The 11,012-nt window shown below is 46.0% G+C and overlaps 1 protein-coding gene across 1 annotated transcript; it reads left to right on the plus strand.

The window, feature by feature from the left end:
- The first annotated feature begins 6,247 nt into the window (after nucleotides 1-6,247).
- LOC116245034 (uncharacterized) lies at nucleotides 6,248-6,897 on the plus strand. The gene is made up of 2 exons (XM_031616779.1): nucleotides 6,248-6,535; nucleotides 6,601-6,897. Exons 1-2 carry the CDS (start codon nucleotides 6,248-6,250, stop codon nucleotides 6,895-6,897), a joined length of 585 nt encoding a protein of 194 aa, XP_031472639.1.
- The last annotated feature ends 4,115 nt before the right edge of the window (nucleotides 6,898-11,012 follow it).

Raw genomic sequence — 11,012 nt, forward strand, 5'->3', positions numbered from 1 at the left:
AAAAATAACAAGTCTTTGCTCGTCAAGCATACATCGATCCATTTTATCATAGATTTCGAATACATTTTAGTTAAAGTATCCATAATCTAATGATTCTGAAGGCTTTGAAAAGAAATTAACTAGCTTATGGGATTGGAATACTTTGATCAAGCTGCCTTCCCCTTGAACCAAGATTGAGAGTAATAAGAGAACATAATTCTATCAAAAAAGTAGTTGAGAATCCGTGTGTTAACGTAGTCATTGTTTTTGAGCTTTTTCAATATGTTCTCTGATAGTTCTTCTGAAAAATATTCACTAATATTGCTGCTTTACTATTTTTTATCTTTACTTATAACCTTAATCTTGTTGAGGTCAAGGTCAAAGTAGTACTTTACACACCCTTTTTCTGTGTTGACTTTGCAAAAAAGCAATTGAGCCCTTGGATATTGCTTGAAAATGTTGTCTTAGGCAAGAGATGAGTATTATTATGAGGCGAGGTGACTTACTCAAGCCAAAGTAGGCGTTGAAGGATGTCATTTCGAACTTGTTGAAGGTTCCGTGTATCATGTACTTGTTTTGTCCATTTTATATCCTTAAAAAGCCTGAATGCGTTTGTACTCTGGCTCGTCTTTCCTTGCACCTGTGGGAGTAGTTGATATGATGCGTTCAACCAGATAACGAGTGGTATGGTCTTTGTCGATGATGATCAAATGCCATTGGGGTCAGATGGTGCAATGATTATGCGACCGTGATCGATAATCCGCTTCCCTTTGTAGCTTTCCAGTCGAAAGATCGACAAATGAATGCTAAATGCCTAACCGCTTGTATATGCTGGCGATTATGCCGAAATTAGACGATGGATCGATGCCGTTTACAGATGGTCCATTTTAATAATACAAACAGGTGATTCTCATCATTTTTTAAGAGTCGCCAGCAGTCGATCCCGAGTCCCCACGTCCAAGTGAAGGATGCTGCTCATCACCTTCACGTACTCTTCCAGCTCTTCCGCTTCTCCTCCCTCCGTGCCGGTTTTGCTGTGGGGTCATCCAGGAAGGCAGCTGCAGGGATTATCTTGAGGAAGAGCTGCTTGATGGCTTCAAGGTTGTGGAAGGATCAGAGCCCTACAGCTGCTACTTCAGCTTATGGATTTGAGTTTCAAATTCCTTTGTATGTGCTTCATTCTTTTCGATGAGTTTCTTGATTTCTTCCTTATAAAGGTCCTTAATGCGAACAAGGCTGTTCTCCTGCTCTTCCGACCTTAGCAGCTCATCTTGTAAGATTAAATCTGAATAAATAATTTGATACTTGTTTGCTGAGCAATTTGTTCTCTTCTACGGCAAGATTCTTTTCATGCTGCAGCACTTTAACCAGTTCTGTGTATTTGGATCTTCGTGTGTCCAGCTTTATACTTGAAAGTTACCTGCACGAGTCATAGTCTTTGAACTCATCGCACTCGTCGACATCTTCTGGCTCCTCTGTTCGGTATGGTCGATCATCGTATGAACGCTCACGTTCACTCCAGCTGCGACCCTATTGAGCTCTGAACGCAGTCAGCTGCTTTTACAACAGCTTCACTCTCTTTTCTTTGCTTTCAATGATGGCTTAAGTGACTTATGTAGCGGAAGTTCTAGCAAACAGCTTGGCTTGCTCTTCTCTGCCTGTCCTACCTCTTTTGATGCGCTCCTAAGCACTCATCTCGCTTGAACACGTCAGAGATATTCGAAAGATAGGAAAGCTCTGCGGAATCCACTAAGTCTTCGCTGTGGTCGCCTGAAACTCTGAGACTGAAATCGCGAAGAGTGTCAGACTTATTTGTCTTGGTAGGATCAAACCGTGCCTACTTGAGCTATAACAGCTCTCTCAGTTCCTACAATACTCTGTCTTTCTCTCAGCCTAACGCATCAATTTTTCCTTTTCTTCGTCGCGTTGCTTGATGCTTTCAAGTATCTGGTGGAGCATATCGTTGAGCCTCTCCTCACTTTCCTTTAAGGTTGCATAATCTTCCTCCATCTGCAGTATCTTCTCTTGGTAGACCTAGATTTTATAGTTTTCGAAGCTTTCATCATCCTGGTGTGCGTTTCTCAGTCTTTACAGTTCTGCCTTATATTGCTGCAGCTGTTCCCTTGTCTCTTCTAGTTCCTTTTGCTTCTCCGCGCCATCGGATCTAAGCCGCTATAGGTTATTCCTATACTATGCCTGCACTTGCTCTTCCATCCTGCCTTGATTTCAAGTGCAGCTTCGGCCTCTCTTAGCTTTTCCCTCAGGACAGCTCCTCCTCTTCAGTATTGGGTTTGTGTGGTAGTTGAAGGAATTTATGAGACGTGGAGTGAATTGAGGAGGATATCGTCTTATTTATCGTTGGGATTGCGGTTAGCCAATGTCTATGCCTAAAGGATATGGTTTTTGAGGTTTTACACTTATTATCTTAGCTGTGATATTTCTTCTTACAATTTTGCCTCTCTTTCTCTCTTCGCTTCTTGAACCTATTCCACTTTTGCTTTCAATGTGCCCACTTCTTCCTTTGCCCGCGCCAGCTTACTTTCCAAGTTGGCCTGCTAATTCTTGGTGAAGGTGAGTTCTGAGTTGATTTTGATGAGTTCCCTATTGGCAGTGAGGTTATTCTCCTTTGCTCTCTTTAGTTCCTCCATTAATTCGCTATTTCTGATGGCAAGCTCATCCTTTTCTTCGATGATCAACTGTTTTTCTGCTTATAATTCATCTAACTGTATATTTTTTCTTCCAGTTCTCTTTATACTTCCTTGTTATCGTCGTATTGATAGTTTTAAAGCTACCGCTTCATCTAATTCACTTTTGCTATAGGGTGGAATTGGCTTTAAGGTAGGCTGCGTTTTGAGCCTCCATCTACTTCTTGCTGTTCTCGTATATGTACTTTTCCTTCTGGAGGTCATAGATAAATGCCTTCTTTTCCTCCAGCTCTTCATCGAGTTTGCGAAGACTTTCCTGCAGGTGACGCACTTAGGTGTGGGAAAGCATGCTACTGTCGATGGATACGCTACGATCAGCAGGTCAGCATGGTCGTTATCCTTCAGCAAAAGACCCTATAATTCTCTCAATTTCTCTTCCTTATCTGGCTTTCGTTTTCAGCCTTCTTCAGCTTGTTCAGAACTGCCAACATTTCGCACTCCTTCTCCATCAGCCTTTTTTAAGCAGCTGCCACTCTTTCCCTCAGCTCACCCGCTTCTCTACTCGCGCCTGTTTCTATCTCTCTCAGCCTTGTCTATAGCTATTGTATTGCTTTCTGCTTCATTGATTTGGTTTTGTTCAAATTTTCAGTGTATTCTTCATGCAGTGTCTTCTTGGCTTTCTCTAGTTTGGCCACTGTTTATGATAGTTCCTTCTCTCTCCATCTTTAATCTTTTTCTCCTCTTACATTCGGCTCAGCTGCTCTTTCAAATCCTTTATCTCCTTATCCCTACCGTCAGGAATATCTTATTTTTCCTTATTGGGCTTGCGTTTCCTGAGTTCTACCAGCTCACGTTCCTTTTCCTATAGCGAAACTTTAGCTTTCATGAGTTAATTGCCCACTGCTTCTCTGCCTTCATTTCTTCGTTGATCCTTCTTTCCAAAGCTTCCACCTCGTTGGTCTTGGCCTTGATCATGTTCTCATAATCTACTGCTATCTGCTAGAATTATTTATGCTTGCTAGGATTTTCGCTGCGCCGGCCTCTGCTTTGGCTTTGAGCCTCGATACTTTGGGCGTCGACTAGGCTTACTAGGAAAGCGAACTTTCCTTATTTTTCGGTTTGGAAATTGAGTTGCGTTTGGAACGGCTTCTCCCGATAATTTTGCGGATCGTCTATCCTCTAGTGAGTCCTTGAGGCGGAGGCTGAGGTTTTTGAGGCGCATTTCGCATCGGCGGACGTACTTTTACATCTCCAGGAAGCGTTATCCCACCACTTCCTACTGATACTATCTTAGCACATTCTTACACTCTCAAGGCCGTCCTCAAGCAGCCGACGCAGGGATCCCACATTGGCTCGCAACTTGCTCTCTCCTCCCTTCGCTTCGCCAGCTCTTCCTCCTTGGCCTGCAGCTCCTCTTCCAGCTATTCGCACCGAGTTACTGCCTGCCTGTACTGTTCTTACAAGTGCGCCTTTTCCTCCTGTTCCTGCGTGTGGTCGGCGACTCCAAAGCGTCCCGAGTAGGTGGGGTCTGGGAGTTGACGATGCGATCTTCTTCGGTGCGAAGCCTGGGAGCCTGTGAGCGCATGTAGTCTTCATATGTGCCCTGGTAGGCCCCCCTGGAGGGTAATTGCTGCGTGGACTGGTTGTTCCTGAGCGGTTCGACCTCCTCATGCGAGTTGTATATGATCTAACTGGGCGCGAACTGGGGTGTTTGTTGACAGTTCCTTCGAAGACGACGTCCTTGGAGTAGTCACAGCTGCTGGTGACGGATTCTGCATCGTTATTTTGGTAGTAGATTTGTGGGTTGTGGGCATAGTTGATGTTGGGAGCGTATATGACCGGGTTGGGAGCGTACTCTGGCTGTTGGATGGCCTTTTTCTTGACGGTGTAGGCATCGCGGATGCGACTGATGATCTCCTCGTTTTTGTTTTAGAACTCCTGGATGCGCTGCTTGAACTCGTCGAATCCTTGGAGAGGTCCACGCGCTTCTTCGCGCGACCGATGCCCGTCACCTATTTTGCCTACTTCCCCTTGCTCTGCTTCGATTGATGCATAATTTATAATCAAACAACGTCGACACCCTACCGAACACACCCATAGCAAGTAGAACAATATAAGAGTATAGACTATTGTCGATCATAGTTGCTCCATGGATGTGCCTTAGATGGATGACACCCTATCCAATAGATCCCCGCAAAGCTATCTTATTTTGGGGTGGGAATCATGTTGAAGAGCAGTAATGTGAGTTATGATCCTGCTGGAGTGAAGATGGGCGACGATTACGTTGAGTTTCTGTCCATGTCTCCTCGTTGATCAGCAGTCTCTCCACGCACTCCAATCCCATCGTTTTTACCTATGATTCTTCTTCAGAAGCGAATACCCACTCCAGCCACACTAACAGGCTGTGCTACTTCATCACAAACTTAGCGCATATCTTCTGCAGTTGCTGGTGGATGCCATCCTCATCACTCCTCTCACCACTCTGCCAAAGCTTTTCCTTATTAGGTGGCTTTGGTGCATGTAAACGTTACACCTAAGGCAACTCACCAGCCACATCTTAGAATCCTACATTTCCTCATCCAAAAGCATCAAGTCGATGAGGGGTCGTATTCCACTGAAGAGGATGAGCATTTGGAGGGCGCCGTATATGTTTGATTCTATGTTGGAGGCAATCAAAGCGCCACAGAGTGAAATAATCCCAGTTTTTGCATAGCCAACCAATGCTTATTCAAAAGTGTTCATCAGGTAAAGCATAGGAGCCCAGTAATCAGTCAGGTTTGAATTTCCTTCACTTATTTTGGCTTAGATTAGATTGATGATTTGCTGAGGAATGGCGAAGCGTTGCTAGTAGATGAGAAAGATGTCTTGTTGATCTGAAAACTTCAATATCTTGAGCAGAAGATGCAGCGCATCTATTTGGTATTTTTAATCTTTTGAGCATAGGCCTTACTAAATCATTCTGAAGAGGTTAGAGTGGGTATTGACGTTAATGGTATCGGAATAGGTGACTACTTTTTATACTAGCCAAAGTGATTGCTTGCTCTATGCCCATTCCATTAAAATTTTGCTATCCTCGCTGGAGAAGTTTTATATAAGCAAATCGACGATATGGTAAAGCTACTGTTCATATTAAGTGTGTTGATGAACTTGCTTTGATGTGTATTTTTGCATGATCGCCATTGCATAGTCGTAGAGAAGAGCTTGAAGATGGCCATTATGATCATTATCCTTTAATTCTTCGCATGATTCTCTGAGCAAACATACATAAAGATTGATATTCACTTGCTAATTCTCGTCCTTCATCTCTTAGACAACCAAAAGGATTTAGCAATACCCTTTGGCAATTTTGAAAGATAGATATGATGGAATCAACCGTCTTCCCTTTGTGGAGTGTTTGAAAGTGATCAACCAGCTTCTCCTTACTGAGTGATTTCAGCAAGGCTTATCTTTTGCTGTGCTTGTACTCCTCAAGACGATTCCTCCGAATTTCTTTTCTAAACTTTTATATGCACTCTCCGACAGACTTAAACATTATAACCCATCCCATCCCTTCCCCGCACAACTCCCTTTGAATATTGGAATTGTTGTGTTGGTAATGATATGAGTGAGTGTAATTTTAGTTTATGGGGGTATTGTTTCCCAAGATCAACGACGAGTCGCGAGTGCTGGAGCTAAACAGTACAGAGTACCGACTGAGGGGAAATAAAATCGATACCGCCAAGTATAGCGTGGTCACCTTCCTCCCCAAGTCCCTCCTCCTCCAGTTCACCAGGCTCTCCAACGTCGTCTTCCTCGCCAACGCAGTCCTGCAGTCCATCCCCATCATCTCCACCATTTCTCCCCTCACCGCCATCGGACCGCTCGCCTTCGTGCTCAGCCTCAGCATGCTCCGCGAGGGCTACGAGGACTATGTACTCGCCAATCCACTAAGAAGCGCCACAAGAAGGACTGGGAAATAAACTCTCGGAAGACGCAGGTGCTCAGAGAGGGAGAGTTTCGCGTGGTGGAGTGGGACCAGGTGCGGCCGGGGGACTTCGTGAAGATCCTCAACGGAGAAGTGGTCCCCGCTGATACGCTGCTGCTGGTTTCGTCCTCAGAAGCGGGCATCTGCTACGTGGAGACTGCCAACCTCGACGGAGAGAGCAACCTCAAGGAGAAACGCACAGTTACCGAAATCTCCCACCTCTCCACGGGGCAACTGGAGGCGCTGCGAGGCACGGTGACTGCCGAAAAGCCTACTCCTAACCTGTACGAATTCTCAGGGAAGGCTTAGTTGTCGGGGCGGCAGGCAATCTATCTCTAGTTCAGCAGTCTTCTGCTGCGAGAGACAGTGGTGAGGAACACAGAGTAGGTGGTAGGTCTGGCAGTCTACTGCGGCCACGACTCCAAGATCCTGCGCAACCAGGGGTACAGGCAGCTCTAAGCAGCAACATCCACCACAAGATGAGCAACATCGAGCAACAGATCAACTACATTCAGATCGCCCTAGTGGTACTACTCATACTGCTGTGCATCGTCTGCAGCGTTGGCTACTCCATCATCCATCAGAAGAACAACCTCAAAATCGTACAGAGCTATCTCCCGCAGACTGGCTTCCCGCTTAATGTCTAAGGTACGATTTTATGGATTTAGCTGTGCTTATGTTCTTCACCATCTTCCTACTACTCAATTTTCTCATACCGATCACCCTCAACATCCTGATCGAGGGAATAAAGACCTTCTCGGCTGTTTTTCTGTCCTTGGATAAGAAACTGTATGATAGGACTTTGAAAAGACATTGCGGTGTGCTTAATTCCTCAATTGTGGAGCAGTTAGGCTTGATAGATTGTGTCCTGACTGATAAAACCGGCACGCTCACTGCAAATGAGATGGTCTTTAGAGCTTTGGCAATAGAGGGGAGGGTGTATCTGCGCAATCACATCGAAAATAGCGTCCACGTGCTCAGCCAGGATGCCAAGTTCCACGAGCTGGTCCTGGCGATGGCGGTCTGCCACGACGTGGTGAGGGACGCCAAGCGGGAAGAGTACCAGGGATCCAGTCCTGACGAGGTCTGCTTCGTCGAATTGCAGACTCAATCGGCTATACCTTCGTCGGCAGGGCAAGACACGCGCTCACGCTGGATGTCTTAGGAGTGAGGAAGAAGCTGGAGCTGCTGGAAACAGTGCCTTTCAGCAGTCGCAAACGCATGAGCGTAGTGGTGAGAGACCCAAGCAACAAAAATAGAGTGACTCTTTCACCAAGGGAGCAGATTCAGCCATCTTCGAAAAGGCACACTGGTATGCTGACTCGTAAGCTTTCAATAACAACATCGATGCGTTCGCCAAGGATGGTCTAAGAACACTGGTTTTCGCCAAGAAGGAGCTTACAGTAAAAGAATTAGGAGCTATTTGGGTGAAAAGGATAAGATCAAATGGGAACTAAGGGAACGCATCATCTCGAAAGAGGATGCAGAGGATAGAGAAAAGGAGCTAATATAGGGACTTTAGAGCAGCTTGGAGATCATAGGGCTACTGGCATAGAGGATAGGCTGCAGGACGACGTTCCGCGCACTCTGGCGCGCCTGCAGCACGCAGACATCAGAGTTATGATGATAACAGGGGATAAGCTGGAAACTGCCTAAAACATAGGCTATCTCTCCCAACTTATCAGGGAAGATTACCGTGTATTCCGCCTCTCAGCTGACATCTAAGATGTCCCGCAGTATTGCGAATACATAAGGGCCAAACTTTGGCTGGAGCAGCTTTCACTCTGATCGTGGAGGGAAGACAGATAGCCTAGATGATGAATCCAAATCATCTCTCCATTCCCCTTTACGCTTCTCTTCTGGCAGAGGCGAAATCAGTGATTTTCTGTCGCAGCTCGCCCAAGGAAAAAGCAGTGATCGTCCGCTTTGTCAAGGAGCAGCTCGGTCTTATCGTACTGGCTATTGGAGACGGAGGGAATGACGTGGGATGATCGAGGAAGCGCACGTTGGCGTGGGGATTATCGGGAAGGAGGGCAACTCGGCTGCAGCAGTGAGTGATTTCAGCATCGGCCAGTTTAGGTTCCTAGATAGGCTTGTGCTTCACCACGGAAGGTGGTTCTACTACAGGCTCTCCTACTTTTTCGTCTTCTTCGGACTGAAGAACATGGCGATCACCGTCATCATCTTCCTCTACCTGCTGGACTGCGCCTTCTCAGGCAGTCTCATCTTCACGCAGTTCTTCTACCTGCTCTACAACTGCTTCATCGGGGTGAGCATGATGGTCAACTACGGCCTGTTCGACCAGGACGCCAACGACGACCTTGAGCCTGCTCTCTGGCAGCACCTCCCGCGCCTTTACTCTGAGACCAAGCGAAGACAGCTCTTCTCCTACTGGAGCTACTTGGTTTGGTCTGTTGCAGCCATCGTGATGGCAACTATGATGTACTACGTGATTAGGCTGAGCCTGCTAGATTTCGCCAATGGGGATGACGGCAGAGCTCCTGACATAATGACTGCCAAAATAGCAAATGGGATTGCTTTGAATTCGTCATCCTCACCCTAAACTACGTCGACACATAATCCCACACCTCTTTCTTCACCGTCTTCGTGCTGACCTTCGCCAGTCTCCTGCCCACCGCTGCCTATTTCATCGCAGAAAACTATCTCTAGATCATCGGAGTGACGCTCAGCTATACCGACAACTTCAATTTCCGCTTCTGGCTGACGATCTTTTTGTAAGTGGCTGTGATTTACGGGTGCAAGGTGGGCTACCATACCATGATGGTGTAATTCTACCCGACCACGCTTGAGCTTTACAAGAGGGCAAAGGATGAAGATGAATAGCACAAAGAGGAAATCTTCAACAAGCTGCTGGCGGAGAGGGACAAGGGAAGCAAGTACCAGTAGGAGATAGTGGAGGTAAAGGCTCGGAACTGGACCAGCAACGTGAACAATACTCTTGCCGATGTGATATACAACTATAGGCAATACCGATCTGCGGCGATCAACTACCACGTCACTGAGCAATCCCTCCACGAGTACGTCGACTGATCTTCTATCTTTTTCGCTCAGTTCCCCACAACTATAATAAAAATTAATCATAATATTCCTCCCGAGCCAATATGAAAAATAACCAAAAAAATACCCAAGACGAAGAAACAAACGGCTTGCTGAGAATGTTCAGAACTTCCACCACTTATCTATTTGATCCTGTTGGGTGCTAATAGGCGGAAAAAGTGGCCGCCCCTGTAAAGGCCTTGCGCAAGCACGCTCCCTACTTCTCCGCCCAGACTGCTTCTGATTTTTAGATCAAAGATGCAAAAAGAGTAAATATAAAGGATATGGTGGCGCTGGAGTGCCAACCGCCCTCGCATCATCACAAACCGCAGAAGCAAGATAACTAGAAAACCAATAAAGAGCCTCCTAAAACCGCCTCTCCTCAAAATGCCAAAAAGAAGGATAAAGTAGCTGATGATAATTTTGCCAAAATACAAAATATCCTCAAATAGGCTAATAATGGCCACAGGAATATGAAGCTCAAACTGCAAAACATCAAGAACGAACAGCAAAACTAAAAGAAAAGGCCTGCTCCAAGATCCCCCTCCAAATCCGAAAAGACTAAAAAGGAAACACGATCCCTCACGCCATCCCCCAGACACGCTCCGTCCTCCCCCAAGTATCAGGTCACTGGCAACATGACTGAGCGCTACAACAAGAGACACGCGGAAGTGCTCCAGCAGGCCGTCGAGCATAAGATGGCGCAGGAACGGTAAGAGCTGAAGGAGTGCACATTCAAACCAGCTCTGGTGGACAGGACAGTATCCCGACGCCTCCTAGCCTAGCGGGAGATGCGACTGCATGCACTGGCATAATCGCATAAGGCTCAGCCAGTCACAGAGGACAACGGCGTGTTTATCAAATTCAGAGGGAGAGGTGCATTTGATTTGCCAAAACGGCCCATCTTCCAATTCGAAGAATTCAAGAATCTGATAAAGTATAGTTGGAGCGAGTCCCCCTAGACTAGCAGAAATGATCTGAATCGATGCCTTATCCCGCTTGGTGAGATTTTTCATAAGCTGCAGTTTAACTAAGGGAAAGTTGAATGTGCTGCTGGGACGAGGTAATCGGTTCATGATACACCTCTTCAGCACTGCTAATATGGTTGAGAATGTTGAGAAGTAATTATATGCTTTGATATGAGTGAATATTTAATCTACATACGGAGTAATGCATAAGCCCAATCATAAATAATGAATGTGTTTGATTTCGCAGAGTGCTAAAAGGTTTCGCGTTCTTCCTGTCCTCCCCGTCTCCAAAATGCCCAAATTTGCATGCGTCTTGCTATTTGTGGGCTAATTCCTCTATCCGAATTATAACTTGATTATTACGTCATTATGGACCGCCTTGCCAAAATCAATTCGGAC

This window comes from Nymphaea colorata, unplaced genomic scaffold (genome assembly GCF_008831285.2).
Source record: "Nymphaea colorata isolate Beijing-Zhang1983 unplaced genomic scaffold, ASM883128v2 scaffold0465, whole genome shotgun sequence".
In the NCBI taxonomy this organism is placed as follows: domain Eukaryota; kingdom Viridiplantae; phylum Streptophyta; class Magnoliopsida; order Nymphaeales; family Nymphaeaceae; genus Nymphaea; species Nymphaea colorata.